Genomic DNA, 20,190 nt, shown 5'->3' with positions numbered 1-20,190 from the left:
CCATGATGTGCATTTCTTGTAAAACCTTAAGTCAGTAAACTTCCTCAGGGAACTGGTAGCAACGCATGACAAACAAAGTAACTCTGTGGCATGCAGCAGAGCTGCATCAATTGCTAAACAAGTTTCCGAGGCCCTTCTGTAGCTCTGCTCTGAATGAGGCTCTCCTATTCTACTGGCAGGTGTCTGGATTCAGTGGGAAAAAGAATTGAGGATGGAGGAGAGAGAGAGAAAGGAAAGAAACAATATCTTTTAGTTTAAAACCTGAAGATAATGGGTATCTATTTCTTCCGCGTGCAAAGGATGCAAATATGTCTGTGACCCTTTTCACTATGAAACACTTAATGTTTGTTCTAGCACATCTTATCAGAAACAACTGTCCGACACAGTTGAAATGGTCTTAGAGAGGAACATGCATTGTGGACACCTATGATTTGCAGTGGGTCCCTATTAATCTATGAAATAAAGACTGAATTGTTGTTGTACCTTTGGGACAACTGGTAAATACAGAGATGATTCTTACGTTAAAAAAAAAGATGCCACTTACAGTGAATACAATTTTATATTGTTTTGCTAAGCCTTCTTAAACCTTTCTAATATTTACTATCTCATGGGTGTGATAAAATTCTCACCTGTGAATATTTCTGATCTCTTAAGTTTCTAAAAAATCTATGTCCCTTTTGGTCACTGTAAACAGTACCCAACACACTTCCTGGTGAATAATGCTTCGTGGGTCCTTCCTGGAAGCATCCAAAGGTTAACTCTGTAGTCCAGAATTGTACAATGGTACTGCTGGGGGAGTCCTAAAGAAATGATTTCAACTAGACCACTAGTTCCCAAGGAAAGTGGTGAGGGCTGGCGGTTTTGCCCTTGAGGGACATTTGGCAATGCCTAAAGACATTTTTGGTTGTCATGACGGTGGGGAAGGGAAGAAGGGGGTCAGGGGTGCTACTGCATCTGATTTGTAAAGACGAGGGAAGCTACAAAACATGGTACAATGCACAAGACAGCCCAGTCATCCAGCCCGAAATGTCAATCACACTCAGGAGAAGTGCATTTCACTAAAAAAGGAACTGAGGTCTGAGGACATCAAGTGACTGACCCAACACCACACATCAGAGTCTGACTCTAGGCAACAGGAATTGGTGACAGAGTCAAGATTCAAAACTTGTCCCTAAACATCTAATCTGATACTCATTTCATTCTGTCAGGCAAATGGCTAAGTACCTGGTGATGTACAGGAAGAATTCTGGACCAAGGTCCCTCGTTTTGGGTGTGACACAGGACAAGCCACTGAACACTCTTGACTTTCAGCTTTTTGTCTCGTAAAATAGATGAGTTAATGGGCTTTCCTGGTGGTGCAGTGGTTAAGAACCTGCCTGCCAATGCAGGGGACACGGGTTTGAGCCCTGGTCCAGGAAGATCCCACATGTTGCGGAGCAGCTAAGCCCGTGCGCCACAACTACTAAGGCTGCACTCTAGAGCCCGTGAGCCACAACTACTGAGCCCGCGAGCCACAACTACTGAAGCCCACACACCTAGAGCCCATGCTCCGCAGCAAGAGAAGCTACTGCAATGAGAAGTCCGTGCACCGCAACAAAGAGTAGCCCCGGCTTGCTGCAACTAGAGAAAGCCCGCGTGCAGCAACTAAGACCCAACACAGCCAAAAATAAAAACAAATAAATAAATTAAATTATTTTAAAAAAATAGATGAGTTAAAATAGATTATTTCTAAAGTCATTTTATTCCTCTAAAATTCTATTATTGTATAAATAATAACACCTTACATTATAATAGTCTCCAAATTCCTTTTCTCTTTCTTTTTAAACTTCTCTAGGAATCCTAACCCAGAAAGAAGCAGGAAATATTGCTGCTGATTTAAATAAAACAAAACAGTGCTTGACCAATATTCGACTCTCAGTAAATAGTGAAGTGTATAATAAAATTCAGGAATAAAACGTATCCACATTGTCTATGATTTTAATAGGAAGACAAGTTTTTCTGGTCCTTTTATATCCTGTGTACATATTAACTTATTTTGACTGTATACGTGCCACATAAAGACTTTTATAAAAAGAAAAGAAAAGCAGCCATGTAAGCAGCAAGATGTTGTTACTGAATTAATGGAATTTGTTTGACAAATATAATCCATTGATATATTTCCTGAGATAAAAGTTCCCCAAAGTCTTCACGGATCTGTAATTCGTTCTCAGTAATTTTAATATTGTAGACAAGAAAAATTAATCAGTGCTTTAAATTTTAATTTTCATACCCATACGTTTAGTGCAAAAGAGGGACCAAAGTCACTTGTTATGTGCTATATTTTGAATACTAAAAAGTTCAGTAGATTAATTGCTAAAATTGTAAAAGAGGACATGGGATAAAAAAAAAAAAGAAAAAATGTATAGTTCTCATCTCTTCACTAAAAACAAAACTAGTACCTGTAACCTGTATGTATAAATTTGGGGGGGACCCTGTAACCCCTAAGTCCTAATTTTAAACCCCTTTTCATTATTAAAAAAACCAAAAGACATTTTACATGTCAGATTGCTGTTTCATTCCACTAGCTAATTTTTTTTTAATCAGAAGAAAATAAGCTATCATTTCTTTTCTTTTTTTCTTTTTCTTTTTTCCATAAAAAGAATTTTAATCTGACCCATGTGCTATCATTATAGCACATTAACCTCTGGATGTTTTAACAACATTTTGATGGATCTTAAATCAATTAACACTAGAAAGGAAAACATCTGTGGCCCTAATACTTTTTAGAGTGGTTCTTAATATTGTTTTTATAAGGAATTTTTAAAGTATTTAATTTTTAAAAAGCCACTGAAAATTCCATAATTCACTGTGTGTTAAAAACAGTAGATATGAAAATCATGTCAATTTTATTAACAAACATGAAGTATGTGTATCTATAAGAAAGGATTATTAGAAAAGTCAGCAGAAGGAAATATTTGCCTGCCCATCAAATCCAGATGTTCAGCCCATAAAATGGAGGCCTAGAAAGAAAGGCAGGTTATGGTATCTGATATCCTTAAGAAGTGTTACTTCTGAGAAGATTCATGGTCAAGGCAAGCCAAAATAGATTTTTAAATGAATTATGTTTTACTTTTGTTTTAAAAGAATTGTAGTAATATTTTCTACATTCAATAACGGAATGGAATAAAGAGTGAATTAAAATAAAAGGTACATGAATTTTTTTCAGAAACAACATTATGTAAATACTTAACATTTGATTTAATATATAAAGGTTACTCTTTTAGCAAAAAATAGAACCATGATAAGCATTTTCTTTCATAAACTGACAAAACAGATACCAGAGCAAAGATTCCACAGAACCATGGTCTTGTGGGTTGCATTGATTTTTTTTCTTTTCTTAGTCCACTGCTCTTAAGCAAATACAGATGTTTGTAAAATAGTTTAATTACAAAATAGGAGTCCACATTGATAGTGGCTGAACATTCCATATTTCTGTATTTTGATTTACAGATTAATATGCAAACATTTCTTGTTTTTTAAATAAAGATTTCAACTTTTATTTCAATTCTTAAAGTGAAAAAACAAAAGAGAAGCTAGTGACAAAAGTAATAACAGGGACTTCCCTGGTGGCGCAGTGGTTGGGAGTCCACCTGCCACTGCAGGGGACACAGGTTCAAGCCCTGGTCCAGGAGGATCCCACACGCCGCGGAGCGGCTGGGCCCGTGAGCCACAACTACTGAGCCTGCATTCTAGAGCCTGCGAGTCACAACTACTGAGCCTGCGTGCCACAACTACTGAGGCCCATGTGCCTGGAGCCCGTGCTCTGCAAGGCCACCGCAATGAGAGGCCCGCACACCGCAGCGGGGAGTGGCCCCTGCTCGCCACAAATAGAGAGAGAGCCCGTGTGCAGTGACGAAGACCCAACGCAGCCAAAAAAAAACACCAAATAGATAAGTAAATAAATTTATAAAAATAAAAATAGTAATAACAGAAATTGGTACTCCTTCATAGTTTTCCAAATGCTTAAAGTAAGAATCCCTTATGATTTCATTTTATTATACTTTATGAAGTGCTGTCTCCATTTTCTGAAACCACCCCCTACTTAGAAATGTAAATTTTAAAATTTAGTTTAAAAGAAGGCATTTTATTAAGGATAACAAAAAAGTCATTTTGGATTCTTTGAACATAATATACTTCTTTTGTTGTTTTGAAAATTGACCAATGAAGTTAGATGAGAAAAACACGTAGAGCTAAATTGATGTTAATAGAAAATATCTTTAGTTTTACAATGTTCCTGAAAAATAGAAAGTGACAAAACTGGCACAAATTTTACATTTGACAACTAAAGGTATTTTTATTATTCTTATTTCCCCATCTTTGAAGTTCTCCTTATATTGTATCTGACTTGTTCCACGTCCAGATTTTTGAGGTTCTACTTGCCTTTGGTCTCTCACTGGTCATTCCAGTGGTTCTTTCATCCATGCCTTCTAGCTGCCCTCAACACAGCACCAATAGAACAGGGATAATCTTGTGTTTCAAAGGCTTTGGTGAGTTTCTGTTGTAGGTCACCCTGCAAATGTTCTTCCTCCCTGTAAGAACCTCTCTTTCTTGAACCTGTAGATGGACTCATGGGTTCCATTGTTCTAAAGTTACCAGGGAGCAAGGCAGCATCTTAGCTGTTCACATTGAAAGGATGCTGAGTCCTCTATTATTTAGATGGGAAGTCATTTCCTTCATTCGAACTTTTATCCTTGAAGCAATGGGCAAATAAAGTCATATTTGCTCCATAATTGAGCTCACACGTCTGAAAATGGATTACTTAGGTTTACCAGGCTTTTATCTCCCTACTACTTACACACAGGTAGATTTTCTGCATTACAGCAACTAGGCTTTCTGATTCACTGATGCTACAGTCACATGCATGATTATCTATTTCCCCTGCACTAAGATACTGCCTGCAATAAATTGGTCCTATTTCTCTCATCCTCTCTTCCGCCTTCTGTGCACGTGTGATGAAGCAGATGTGCCTAAACTAAGCTTTACATCCGTATGAAAATGCAGCAGGGCCGGAAGAGAAAGCTGTACAACTTTCTCCTGTGCTGAGCCTTTTCAATACGATTTCATGATAGAGATCACAGTAAATTGCCAAAACATTCAATGTGCCCATTTTTCAACGTAAGCAAAACACCATCACACAAAAATAAATGTCAATAATATTTAGATTACTTACTCTTTTGGTTTAACCTTAATTCTGCTATCCGCTATTAAGACTAGAGAACAAGAATTGCTGGAACATTTATTTGATACTCTGAAGAATTCTGAATACAGAAAATGTAGAAAGAGGTGAGACCAGCATGGTGCAGGCGAAGCATTGTTCAGAGGGTCAGGCACAGAGGAGGGGCCCTGGGCTGCTTCCCTTTCCTTCTTGATCAATCTTAGTATTTAAAATTAGAACAAGGAAAATGAAATTTAGCTATTTCCTCTTAGATCACGAAAATCAGTACATTTTATGATATATATTGGGAAACACATTAACAAAGACAAGTATAAGCTAGATTTGATAATGGTTTGTGTACTTAAGTTAAACGAGATCACATTTATAAAACGTTGAGAGCAGTACCTGGTAAGCACTACTTTTCTTGCTAGCTAGCTACCAGTGACTACAAAAAATAAGTTGCCCTAAAGATTTTCTCTAAGCAAACCTGCCAAGTCTGATATTAAAATCTTATTTATGTATGATCTCATAAAGACAAATCCTTATTTGTATCCTGTACAATTATCAAGGCTATTAGGTTCTACCTAGTATAAGCCTATGTGGTAACCAATTGTTTTCAATTTTCTTAAAGAAATGAAAGATTTAAAATTTGATTTAGAAATAATCCTTTTACAGAGAAAGACGAATATTATATGATAGTACCTATATGTGGAATCTAAAAAATAATACAAATGAATCTATATACAAAACAGAAACAGACTCACAGACATAGAAAACAAACTTATGGTTGCCAAAGGGGAAAGGGAGGGGGGAGGGATAAATTAGGAGTATAGGATTAACAGATACACATTACTATACATAAAATAGAGAAGCAACAAGGGTTTACTATATAACACAGGAAACAATATTCAATATCTTGTAATAACTTATAATGGAAAATAATCTAATATAGATAGATAGATAAACTGAATCACTTTGCTGTACATCTGAAACTAACGCAATATTGTAAATCAGCTATATTTCAATAAAAAAAGAAATAAGCCTTTTATGTAACAAATTAACTCTCAACAAACCCCCAACCTGTCCAAGTATTGGCTTAAATAATATTTAAAGATATTTTTATCAATATGCATCAAAACAAGGTCCCCAAAATGGACTCAACAGAGCATTGTCTTTTCAAGACATTCTCAGTTAAATTCCTAATTTATTAGTCTCTCAATACATTTTATATAGTTTTTATTAAAACAGATTATTTTAAGCTGTACCTTTTTTTAATAACTAAGCTAACAAAGGATACATATAAACATATATAGAGACATATATACTACATACATTGAAGATATTTGATTCTTCCAATATTGCTATAACTTCCTTCATACTTACTTTTGTAATAATATTAAAGTTAAAAGGGGATATTTGACAATAGTTAGTATGTTCACAATCACTGTTCAGTAACCTTTCAAGAGGAGACATGAATTTGGATTTTCAGTAGAATTTATTGGATTCTCATTATATGCCAGCAAACATGTTAAGCCTTTCACAATCATCACTTCTTTCTTTCAACATCCCAAGCAAAACATTCTTCTCCTTTCCTCACTGACTGCCCCTTCTGACTTTCCTCTCCTAACCCCTCCTTCCAACCCCTTCAAACATGCAGTGTCCCAGGGCTCAGAGTCGGGGCGTCGGTACTTCTCCATCTGAACATTCTTCTGACTCTCTCATAGTGGGTCCCTCAGCTCTAAATCCCATCTGCACTACGACTCCCAAAGCTATGGCTCCAATCAAGACCTGATCAGCCCCTCACTCTTAACTTCAGCTGCCTTCTTGGCATCTGTAGTTGGATGCCTGATGAGAATTCAAGCATTCACATGGACAAAGCAGACACTGGATTGTCTACCCCCAACTGGGATGTTTCCCATCTTAGTTGCTCATGGAAAAAAAAAGAGTCATTCTGAACAACTTCCTACTCCCCTTCTGCACAGCAACTTCTCCAGATCCCATGTGGATCTGTCCTTTTCTTTTACTGTCAACGTTTGGTCCAGATCCCCAACCCTTCTCCCTTCCACCAACTCAGCGGGCTCTAACTAATCCCCAGGCTTTGTTTCACCTCCAGCCTGCTCTCCACATGGCAACCAGGGTGGTTTCTTAATATGGAAAAGAGATTTGACCATTCCCTGCTTAAAAATTCCAAATGGCTTCTTCTCATTACACTTAGGGTGAATATAAATTCTCTCTTTCTGTTTCTGTCTCCCTCTTCACCACACACCACTCAGCCTTTACTCGCCATCCTGCAAGCACCCGGCCTCCTTTCTGTGGCTTGGACCCACCAATTGTTTGCTTTTTCCAAAGGGCCTCGCACCTGCCAGTTCCTCTTCACCTGAATCTTTACATTCTCATCAGCCAACAGGTAGCTTCAAGACACTTCCTCAAAGAAGCCTTCCTTGTTCACTCTGTCTAAAGGGCCATTCACCCCCAAGTCTGGTTGGTCTCTGTCATATCACACTGTTTCATTTCCCAACACTCATCAATATCTGAAATTTCTCTATTATTTTTTTGGCTTTTTGTTATCTCTCTTGCTAAGATATAAGCTTCATGAAAGTTTTATTTACCACTATTTACCACTATTTTTATTTACTATGATTTTTATTTCTGTTGTATGCACCACTGTGTCAGCACTTAGAATAGTTCCTGGCACATAGTAGGGGCTCTAAAAACAACTGAATCAAGGAGTAAATCGTCTCACTTAAGAACTACTGCCATTATTCCCATTGTACAGATAATGAAGCTGAGAATTTAAAAGGTAATTTTCCTCACATTTCATAATTGGAAAGCTAGGAATGGACTCCAGACAAGATGACAAAGACTAATTTCTTAAGCACTTTAAAAGTAGAGCATGTCTGAATCCAACATTTCTATAATTATCTCTTTAAACTACTTCCATCAGCTCCCTGACCCTCTTCTTTTCCTCATCTGCCTCCTCCATGTCATCGCTTCCTCTTACAGTCAAAGCTCTGAACTGATGTCTTCCACTTCATTTATGTTTTCTTAGATATTATATATCTTGATCATGCCTGAAGTATCAGTAAGTAAATTAAGAAAATAAAACGACCGAAAAGTAAAAAGACAGGGTTTATTAGGCATAAGTTAAAATCTTAGTTTAGAAACCAAAAAGGGGATTTGGAAACTCAAGTTTAAGAAGTCAAAGTACAATATTTGGCCTGAATTATCTGATTGGCAGCCCACATTCATCAGAGTAACCAAATAATACACATACTTTTTTCTTCACTTTCCCTTCAGTTATAGTCAACTCATTCCTGGAGTAGCAAACTGTAAGAGAGCTCTACCTGATTCATTTAATACGCCTCTTGGATGAGTATGAAAAGATTATCTAGTGTCTACACTTCCTGGAATAATATGAAAACCTCATGTGTTTTCCATGATCAAAGTGTTTAACAAATGTCAAGTTACTTCCCTTGCACTTCAAAAACAAAAAAAAAAAAATCTAGATACTTTGGTACATTATTCAATGGCTTTCATTTTATGTAATATCAAAAACAAATTAGGGATGGGGAAAATCCATTATTTCCATCCTATCACTCACCTTGAGACAGACTGGGTGCTATGCTTTGTTAACCACCTTTCAAGACAATGGTGACAACATCACTTCTGCATTATTAACATGGCATCAGCATTCATAGTAAAGACAAATTAATTAAAGATACCTCTTTGCTTTTTATAGTTTTAGATCTCGCTAGGTATATGGAAGTGGCTCAGTATACAGTGGTTCACTCATGCAGCTAAATCAGGTGCATGGGGATTAATGCATGTTTCACACAAATGACCTCTAAGCAACTTCCAACTACCCTTCAGTCTTGCTGTGATTTGCCCACCATCATCATGTCCTCAATTACCTGGTTTTTAAGCTGACCTTTCAGAAGGCTGAAAAAAATAGACCTAGAATCAGATAGACTCAGCATGAAATCTCAACCCTCTCCCCCCAACTCCCTCTCCTTATGAACTGGTGACCTTGGAAAATTACTGTGGAAGATCACCAAAAACAGTTGAGGATTTGTTTGTGTGGTGTGTATGAGTGTATGTTTAAAATTTCTCTCCAAATAAATCTTTTATTTTCAGTTTAAATCATAAAACAAACCAAAAACAAATTGAGGCTATTGCCTAGTTCTGCAGCTCCCAAACTTCTATAACCAAAAGCCTGCCAAAGGAATCTGGTTGGAATGGAGGCCTAAATGTAGTTTCGCAAGAATAGAGTTTTTACTGAAATAGTGTACTATATGCAGATTTTAAAGGAATAATTTATAGAAGATTGAGAACACAAATATTATCTGTTGTGAGGTATACTATTACTTTGAGGAGAAAGCTTATGAAGAATTTGGAAGATTTAAAACCCCATCTCTAAGCAGCCACTGCTTCACTGAGATTACAGACTTCACAAGGAAAGGAATGGGATATGGTATGCCCAATTCATGGAACAATGAAAACACTTATAAAATATTTGTTCATGAAATGAATAAATGAATAAATAAATAGGTTTAGCTAGCCTGGTAAAATGAAATACTCATAAAGTGTTTAGGTGATGGTATTGGTAAGCTGATTTTTATTTTCCTATGTATTCATTTCTGTATTTCTCAAGTTGCCTAGAATAATCATGGTTTACTTAGGAAAAAAATAGGATATGCAATTTTATACACAGCATGTGATCGAAAGAGAGGAAGATCGGGAAAGAGAGAAAGAAAAAATGTTGGCAAAGATTTTAAAGCAATTTTTTTCTTTCTTCTATTTCCTGAAATTTTCTATCATGTAGAAATTTTGCCATGAATAGTTCACTTAAGTAACAACAACAAAAGGACAATTAAAATTGTTTGCCTGAGTTGTTAAGTATTTTCTATGTACAGGGTTGGGCTGCACTGACACACCATCCATTCATTCATCTCACTGGTAAATAAGAAGAGACCCAATGAAAACCTACATGAGTTCACCAGCTACTGTGAGAAAGAGCCAGGTAAAGAGATCCCCAGAAGGTCAGAAGAGGACCTGTGCAGGTGTGAAAGGGGTGAAAGAGCAGGGGATGTGCAGAAGGGCTGCCCAGAGGAAGTGACCTTTGAACTAAATTTTGAAGGACAATTATAATTTGCCCAGTTTAAAAAAATTATGGAGGGGAGAAAACATGGAGGGGTGAGCAACAGTTTGGAGACAGGAAAACATTATATTTTTAGGAAAATGAAAGTTACAAGAGTACATAGTACATGTCACAAAGTGGCCCCAGATAAAGCTGGAGAAATCTGGAGGGATTAAATTAGAACCGTGTGTGCCATGCTATTTGCTTTCATTTTTCCTAAGTGCACAGAGACCAAAGGAGGGTGATTTGCCACCTTATTTTGACCTCACCCACCATTGTGCCTTGAGAACATTTTAAACTTGTGTTGATTCTTCTATTTGCTTTTTGTTCCACCAGTTAGTAAGAAGTTGGTACAAAGGAATGAGAATTAAAATATACCAATGCTAGACTATACAGCAGTCTAATAAGTGATACTAATGTTTCCATTGGCTACCTGAGAAATAACCAAAAACTCTCAAAATCTCAAAAAGGAATCTTGCTGAAGGAGCTCTCAATCACAAAATGGATGTTACTAATAGAAATATCAACACAATATAGATTTGAGTATGGCTAGTACTGCCCAATCTAAACTTTGACAAAAGTGAAAAATTATATTACATCACTTATATTTTATGTGACATTGATATGCAAAAAAAAAAAAAAAAAAAGAAAGAAAGAAACCAACAGTGGCTAAAACTGCACACATGATATGTTATTTCTGGCTAAATAGAAAAATTAAAGCCTTTTGGGGTAATTTAGATCTGTGTGGTTTGACAAGAAAAATTGCACTTAGAAAAATAATAACCATACAGGAAAATTCCCACAGGCATAAACTATAATCAGTAAAATGTGCCGTGGATAAAAATCAATTCATGAATTTAATAGCGATTGTAAAAATTAAATGAATATGGATGCTGTTGAACATTAGTTCAGTAAAATAAAAATGGAAAAATTGGTAATGATTTAATCAGGTTATATAAAAAATACTCAAGGAATTAAACTAGCTTAATGGAGGGGAATTTTTCTGTGAAATATATTTTCAAGAAAAATTTATAAATGTTGGTATATTCTAATTAAATGTTTATATTCATAAATGTTGAGTCAAAACACCTTGAGACCAAAATCATGGGATCAGTATATTCTCTATCCCAACTGGGAGCCATTGAAGGATGAATGTACAAAGGTGAGTTTTGCCTTTTACAAAGATTATCTTGGTAACAGCTGAAGGGAGACAAGGTTCCAGGCTATTAATGTTAAAACGCTGTAGCAGAGTTGTGATACGGAATGGATCTATAAACTATTTAAGAGGTAGAATCCAGAGGAGTCTGAAAATCCCTAAAATAGGGGATACAAAGTTAAAAACATTCAAAGATCTATAAGAGTTTATTCCTCTGCCACACAGCCTTAAACCTTATCTTCTCAGAATCTCTCAAAGGAAGAGATGTGATTTGGAATCACGTTTCAACGGGAAAGAGCTGTGTGCTGTGATTTCGAGGGATTACGTAAATGAAATTTACAACTTTGCAGAGTACCTCACCGTTTTCAAAGCAGTGTCACAAATATTATCATGTTTAATGCTTACAACACTTTGTAGATAAGGAAATGGTGTATCACAGAAGGAAAATGATTTGGATCCAGATCATACTATTCATAGAATTTGCTTTCCAAAATATTTCTCGTTCCACCTGCCATGGTCTTCTCCAACTTGGATGGCTCCTGACTCATTTCCTATGATGCTTAATATTTCTTTTATCAGTAAACAAATTATTGTTTTTTTCTTTAAGTGGAAATATTTAATATATGGTGACCACACTTTATTGTCTTGATTTTGTCCCTTTGATAACCTCTTTTATCGATACAGCATTATTATTTGTATAGGTGTCTCTAATCTATTTTCATGACTATCAGGACAATTTTTTCTTTTAATTTACAAAGCAAAGAGTTTCTTCTTATCTATCAGTGATTTGTGTTCAGTTCACTTTACCAGGTATTCATGTCCTAACACTACGTCTGAGTGTGATGCTGAGTTGCCCTCAGCAACTCGACTCAAGTTCTGTTCCAGCAGATCACTTTTTCAGATGGTTGATGAATTTCCTCCAGTTGCTCACATTTTGGTTGGAAGCAAATTTTTGAATATATGAATGGCAATCATTTTCATTTAAATATCATGACATGTAGTTACAACTTTATCACACTTGCGATATATTTATAGGAGAAATAGAAATTTTAGTAAAGTCACTTTTTTCAGTTCAGATACTTGTGTCTCATTTTTAACAGGAAATGAATGTTTAATCTTTCAACACTGTGTAAGTATGTACCGTAAAAGATGTTAAAGTTTGTTTGAGTTTGGGCCTTCAGTAAAGAACCTAAAAAAGTATTGATAATCTTGCTGATTATCTTTTCAGAAGGGAATCAATTGAAGATAAAGTGAACGAACGTGAAAGATTCTTGACTATTTCCCTAACACTGACTTTATATATATTTATGCTTGCCCCAGCTAAAAGAGAAGGAAGGTTTTCATTTCTTTCTTTATTTTTTCTTGTTTCTGTTGTTTTCCTGAACACATAATACTCTGCTTACAATAGCCATTCCCTAGACTCTTGAGAGACTGAAATTGGAATAACATATTGACATATAAAAGGAATGCACATTAAAGATTTTAGGCAATAATTAAATATTTTCTTATCTAAATATTGATTAGAGCCATGTACACAAAATCTATTAATTACTGTAATTTTTACTTCTGTATATTTCAGAATTGTGTAGAAATAGATATCACATGGTATTGCTAAATGAATAGCCTGCAATATTGTATTTCTTTCTTTATCCTTCCATAAGACTACTATCTTTTTTTTAATTGAAGTATAGTTGATTTCATTATTGTGTTAGTTTCAGGTGTACAGCAAAGTGACTCAGTTGTATATATATATATATTTTTTTTTTTCAGATTCTTTTCCATTGTAAGTTATTACAAGATATTGAAGGTAGTTCCCTGTGCTATACAGTAGGACCTTGTTGTTTATAAGACTACTATTTTGATGCATGCAAAAGTCACAGCACTAACTCTTTGGTGATCAGCAACTAGTAAGTGGTTGGGTATCTCGTACTGACAAAACTATTTAGACAAGATTGAAATTAAGTTTAAACTGAGCTTAAGTTAAATTTCCATTCTTTTCTCCTGTCTAACAATTCCCACAGACTTATAAGATGACTGAAAAAGATCAAAGATCTGCAGTGATGACAAATTTCTTTCTCTGCACCAGTAACTCTTATATACACATGGTCTGAACACAAAACCCTGTAACATTAATGCTGCATGCACTTTCATCAACAAAGTTAATCAACCTGACTACAGATCTCTGCTCTTTACCTGCTCAGATTGAAATTATTTATCACATTATCTAGTAAGAAATGATGCCATCTGCCTTTGGAAACAGTCCCAGGGCAATAGGTCAAGTGCTACCCACGCCAGTATGTGCAAGGGCTGGACCTGACTCCAGTGTCTCGTTCCCCTGCTACATGAGTCCCTCCCTCCCTATTCCTTACTTTTCTTCCCGTGGACGTCTGGATCTGAAGAACAAACCAGACCCATCAAATGAAACGCCACTAGCGAGAATGTCCAAAGAGTATGTCAGGAAAATTTAGAAACAACATGCATGAACTATGGATTTTTTTAAAAATCAGGAGGCTCTTTCCAAAGAAAAGGTAAAATAAGGAGATGAAAGAAGGAAATGGGGGGGGGGGAAGGGCAAAGCCTGTAAAGATCTAGATCTAAAATGATTCTACTTAATCTTGATAAAATTGTCCAATGGCCTCCACCTTCCACTTCGCCTCTGACTAGTTGTTTCATTTCATGTTTTTTCCCTCTCTGTCCTTTCTTTCTGAAAATTTTCTTACCCTCCTCCTTCTCCTCTATTATTATAATCTGCAGTTTCATCAAAAAACGCCCATTGCTTTTTCAGTGTCTGGGAAGAAATCAAGCACAGATGATACAAAAAAGGCATAAGACGGTTTCTGCTATCATGTAGGTTGCAATGGCCGTAATGCTCTGATTGGTAAAGAATAATGCCAACAACAGCAAACTGAAATAGTATGTGAAAAATGACAAGGAAAGGTGATAAAAAGTACCCAATTTCAGTGGAGATGTTTTGTGGCAAGAGTGACGAAAGAGAATTTTAGAGGGGAAATAGGATTGGCGCAGCGCCTTGGAGGTCTTGAGGAAGTGTAGAGCGGCAGGGTGTTGAAACTACCTGCTGCTTGTTCTATTTTAGTCAATCATAAAAGAAAAAGAAAAAAAGATCCCTGCCCAGCTCCTGCCATGCTCCTAGCTCATCGGCGGACTCAGTTGTTCTGGCAAAAGTTTAGAATAGAAACCAAGGCAACGAAAGGATGTCGGAGGGTTTTTTCCTCTTTCATTTTATATTTTTAAGCTGTAGGGTGTGAAAAGAAATGGACAGATTAGGATACTACTACAACACTGCAGGTGCAAAGGGATAAAGGTGTGAATTAAAGGGATGTCAATAGAGGTGAGGGGGGAGCAAAGATTTTAGAGATCATTACAAAGTAAAATGATAGGACTTGGGGAGCATTTAAATATATATTTCAGATTTTCTTTCTCCCTCTCTCTCTTTTTTTTTTCTTTTTTGCAGAAACACAACACAGTAAAACAAGATTAAATGTAGGAAAGGAGGTGGTAGGGCGGTGGTGGTGGTGGGATGAATTGGGAGATTGGGATCGACATATATACACTAATATATATAAAACAGATAACTACTAAGAACATGCTGTATAAAAATAAATAAATACAGTAAAATGAAAAAAGACATAAGCCCCCAGCACACAGGCTAAAATAATTTTGCTTAGAGGCTTTGCCTCAATCCTGTTAGAGTTCTAGAATAGCTCTACACCACCGTCTGTTTGGCTGAGAAAGTTAGGAATGAAACAATATATCTGTGTTTCATGATTTAGTTGGAAAATGTTGCGTTAAATAAATATTAAACACAAAAATCTAACACACAAAAAAAAGGAAAGGAGGTAGGTTCCACCCTCTGGGGGTGAGTCTGAACATGAAGAATCAGCACCAGCAGTACATAGTAGGTGATGATAAGGAACTCTGAGTTTAGGAAATAAGAATAAAACAGGCCGAAGACTGAGGCCCACAGAACTCCAATATTTAAAAGTAGACAAATGTGGAGAACCAGTAGAGAGATGATAGACAGACAGACCAATATATATACATAAATATATAATGTTTGTGTGTATATTCTGTAACTCACACATATATAACTCATCTATTTATGTGTGTGTGTATGTATATGCATACAAACAGTGTAGAGATATCTATGTTCTTACGGTACTTAATTGTCACTGGTAGAAGGACACCAAGTAGCCCAGAACAGAGCAAAGACCCAGCTCAAAGCTGAGGGCTCTGACCTTGTGCTCAGTCACATAGAGGAAGGGAGGAAAAGGGAGCCAGACCCCTAACCTCACCTCACCTTCCCTCTAACCAAAGGCATTTCAAAGTCTAGCGATGGTAACAATCCCAGGCAGATTTGTGTTAGGAAAATGTTTTCCAAAAAATCAATATATAATCATACTCACCACCCCCAAACTCTACATTGTATTTAGAACTTAATAGGATTGCTGATCAAATTCAATTCATAATTACTATTGAATACCTGCAATGTGCAAGGCAAGGTACACGTTTGGAACTAAGAGCTCTTTCTTTTTTATGTAGATGGAAAAATGAAAAATTATGTCCAGGAAATGACTCTTAACCGTTATGACTCATAACTCACATAACTCATGTATTCATGGCTGTTATGGTGTGAAGCGCTAGATTCTGGCACTACTTTGTTAGAGACAGAGATCACTCATCCCTACCTGCATGCTCGAAACCATCACTGTCCCCCAGAATTATTTAGAAATTTTAAACAAAGTGTTGGTTTCCGGTTAACATGGCATAGAGGCACAGATAAAGAGATCAGACATTTATGCAAAACTCAACCAGCATTGTTACTCTGCTCTGGCAAAGTGTAACTTTGCCCATATTTGTATTTTAGAGATTAAATAACACATCCGAGTTGTGCAACAATTTATCCACTGAAGTCACTCTCCATTTGGCTCTATTTCTTTATGCCTTTAGAGTTCACAATATAAATTTGATGTCTAATATTTCCTATAAACACTAAACTCAATTGAACACATCAAAGTAAAACATATAATGCAACTCATAGGTTGCTAATATAGAAAAATATATCATTTAAAGAATTAATAATTTCCAAAATTATACAGTGAATCCCAAAATCTCTCTGGGGACTTCAAAGTATGATAAACAAGATTTGCACACCTAGATAATTATATCTATATATTTTTTCTAAAAATGAGTATGTCTGCTCTCCATATTTATGTGAGCAGTTGAAGTGAAACTTGGTTTTCAAAATAAATCTATGTATATCGATACATTTATTTATAGTATAAACTATTCAGCAAAATCGGTTTAAAGGTTTCTAGATCATTTTACACTCATTTTGATGATAAATTCAAAGATGTTTCTTATGGTAAAAATCCTTAATAGACTGTGTTGAAATTTTTATGGTGGTTTGCTCCGTGGCCTACAAAATATTTCAGAATTTCTTGATGCTCATTTAGAAATGCTTTCCAACAGTTCCTGAGTGGGAATTTTTAATGGAAATTTACTCTGACTTAGGGTAATACACATATTATTACCTTATTAAAATTATTATTCTTTATAATTTGGTTTTTATTATTATAACCAACTTTATAGGACTGGTAACTTTGTAAACATTTTCTGTACTAAGACAAAATGCTGTACCTATATAAAAAATGTTTAATCCGTTTTTGCAGTTAAAGAAAACAGACAAAAAAAACCCACTATCCACGCTGCTTTCTACTGTCCTTGGTTACACAAAATGTAAATTAACAATGTAGCATGCTCAGAAGGTAGCTACTGCCCTGCCCTTTGGAGAAAAGGAGAGCAGTAGAAAGTCAAAAAAAGATTTCAAAGTGAATTACAATCAGCAAGATTTTAAAAAATATTTTTCCTGTTTTCTTTTTTCTTTCTTTTTTTTTTTTTTACTTATTTGGAAATCTACAAAAATACCATTTAAATATCTTTTCAATAATAAAAAATTCCTTTTAGATTCTACACCATAAGGAGTAATATTACATATCAACCAAAAATGTACTCATGACCCAAACTGAAACCGTTCAAGAAATGCCCATTAAATGGACCATAAGTGTACAAAGATCTCAAACATGAATAGGTACCAGAGGTCCGATTAGTTATATTTTCCTACAGAATACAGCATTTGCATGATTCTTAAGAGTTTAAGTATTTTTATCTCATCAAGGCTCTACTATTTACCCATCACCCAGGAAGGGCGGCGGCCTCATAAGAATTTTCAAAGCAAATGATCATTAAAACGACTGTAAGGGACCAAAACCTTGATTTAAAATACATTCTGTGATAAGAATTTGCAAAAAGTTAATATTTAATTAAATACCCAATTGTATTATTTTAAACTACCATACAACTAAGTATTCAAGAAAATATTTCAGTCATAATCAAAATTTGAGGAAGCAAACTTACTGGTCCGAAAAGAGGGAGTGGTTTGCATGCAAGCAAAGCCATATTATGATTTTTAAAAATTCATTTTTTGTTGAAAAGACAAAAATTTACTTCTTTTGCCATTGAAATTTCCTTAGACTTTCATAAACTTGTGTTTGTATATTCTGAGGGTTAAGTAATAGCTTTTGTAATATCTTTGAACAGTTTGTAAACCAAGATACAGAGAGACAATGTTTGCCTTTTAAATCGTGATATTTTTTTTTGGCCAAACATGTATGCCTTTTTTAAACAGAAACAATGTATTCTGTCACATAGCTCTGTCATATTCTCTCTGAGAGACAATAACCTTGACTGTTTTACAGCAGGTTTCCTCACCTCCAGTCACCAATGCTTAATTAATTTTTATGTCTATTTCAAACCAATGACCTTCCACACACACACACACACACACACACACACACACAAAATAACTAAGGAAATATGAATTTCCTCGTACTTACCTGTAACCAACACTACAGTGTCCAGAAAGGCAAAGCCAAATGCCAAGAGTTTAAGCCACAAATACATGGTCATATCTGGAAATCAGCCGTATTCCTGTGAAATAGCATGCGTCCTTCTGAAAGGCAAAATAATGGTTATCTCCGCAAAAATGTTTCTCTGTAAAACTGAATCAAAAAGAAAAGAAATGAATGCATACTCTTCACTGGTGTCTTATCGGACAGGGAGCAATTTCCTCCTTCGCTAAGAACAAACCACTTGCTGCTAGGTAGTGATGTCAGATTCGGTTTTACTAACTTCTCCAAAAATGCTGTAAAGCGTCCTCTTTGCAGGAAGTCAAGAAAGTTGTTCCAAGTCACTGCAAAGGCATCTTACTTCCTTAACTCAAGTGATTAGACTGAGTTAGCAGGCCTTTCAAAAGATGTTCCCTACAAGGAAGATGTGTTTTTAGTATCCAAATAGCACTCCCATGCAGTATGCATTACAACCAAAAACGAATATAACCCCCCCAGAAAAATCCATAACATTTTTACCTAAAAGATGATGAAAGATAGTCAGCATGGTTACAGTAAAATGGGGGTTGGCAAGATGATACACTAATTGAATTAGTAAAAAATACCTGTATGGGTTTTAAGGGACCAAATGAATGAAAAAACTACTACCTATCTGGTCATTTTCGACAACCGGTATCATTTACCATCAGGGCATTCAAAATCCAGCAATATGACAGTGTTAGCGTCTAGCCATTTCCTATGCAAAGCACTCTCAGGGAGCTTCACAGGTTTGCCCCAAATCTTTCATAGATATCCTTGTGGAGCCAGCCATGGAATTGGACACCCACTTCTACTGCAGCAAATTCTGCTTCAAAAAAGTAATACTTCTGTGACTTGAGATATTCTTGGGGCTGCTGATGAGGGAAAGATGAACCATTAAGTCAAGAGCTGTCTTTTACAAAAGTTAACCATTTTTTCTCCCTCAGTAATACTCTCTCAACCTTTCTGATTAAAAGACAGCAAATACACAGTGTTCTTCTTGATTCTGATGGTGTTCTTAGTAAGTCCATTAATTAGGAAAACTCATGCTGGCAGAAAGCCTCTGTGAATTCAACAATACAGTTAAGTGAATTGGTATCATGGTCACAATCTCTGAATGCATTTAAAAATCCTCATGCACAGACATACCAGGCATTATTATTGGAACTACAGATAATGTTGAGGGGACTTCGAGAGAGACAGAGCCCTTGCAGCAAGCTGGTTAGGAAGGAGCGTTGCAGAACTTTTGCGTTTAAGTATATACATCTTTTGATGTTTGCAACCTTACTTGTTTTATACTTACTTCAGCTGCTAGGAACTACAGAGCCACATTTGCAACCGCCCTTGGTGCAAATGAAAATAATCCCACATCTTAATTTCTGAATAGTAACAACTATAATGAGATTCTTATTAGGATTCTGATTTTATATGATTATTATTATAGTAGCTAACTTACTGGGCTCTTACCATGCCCATGAATATGCTTAACCCTTTAATTGCCTAATCCAATTTGTACAACAACCCTTGAGATAGATAACGAGACAGATAATTCCTCATGTTATCTATGAAGTTCAGAGAGGTTAGGTGATTTGTCCAAGGTCTCACAGCTGGGAAGTTAACAAGCTATGTTTTGAAACCATCCCCAAGTTTCATCTTGCTTTCCTTATTTACCTTACTATCTTCTTTCATGTTTCTCACCTCTTTCTCCAATCGTTTTTACTTTGTACTTTTATAATTCTTAATCTCAGAAAGATAGAAC

General features: G+C 35.8%; 1 protein-coding gene across 1 annotated transcript in view; it reads right to left on the bottom strand.

Annotated features, from left to right (window-relative positions):
- Positions 1–18,628, bottom strand: part of PTPRC (protein tyrosine phosphatase receptor type C) — a 120,374-nt gene extending 101,746 nt beyond the window's left edge. The window contains exons 1-2 of the mRNA XM_068538573.1: positions 18,599–18,628; positions 18,402–18,517 (exon numbers count right to left, since the gene is read on the bottom strand). Coding sequence (XP_068394674.1) covers positions 18,402–18,474 — 73 coding nt within the window. The 5' untranslated portion in view covers positions 18,475–18,517; positions 18,599–18,628. The remainder of the gene's footprint in view (positions 1–18,401; positions 18,518–18,598) is intronic.
- Between the last annotated feature and the right edge of the window lie 1,562 nt (positions 18,629–20,190).

Source organism: Eschrichtius robustus, chromosome 3 (assembly GCF_028021215.1).
Source record: "Eschrichtius robustus isolate mEscRob2 chromosome 3, mEscRob2.pri, whole genome shotgun sequence".
Lineage (NCBI taxonomy): Eukaryota > Metazoa > Chordata > Mammalia > Artiodactyla > Eschrichtiidae > Eschrichtius > Eschrichtius robustus.
Note: the sequence above shows the minus strand (reverse complement) of the source record. Positions and strands in the feature narration are given on the sequence as shown.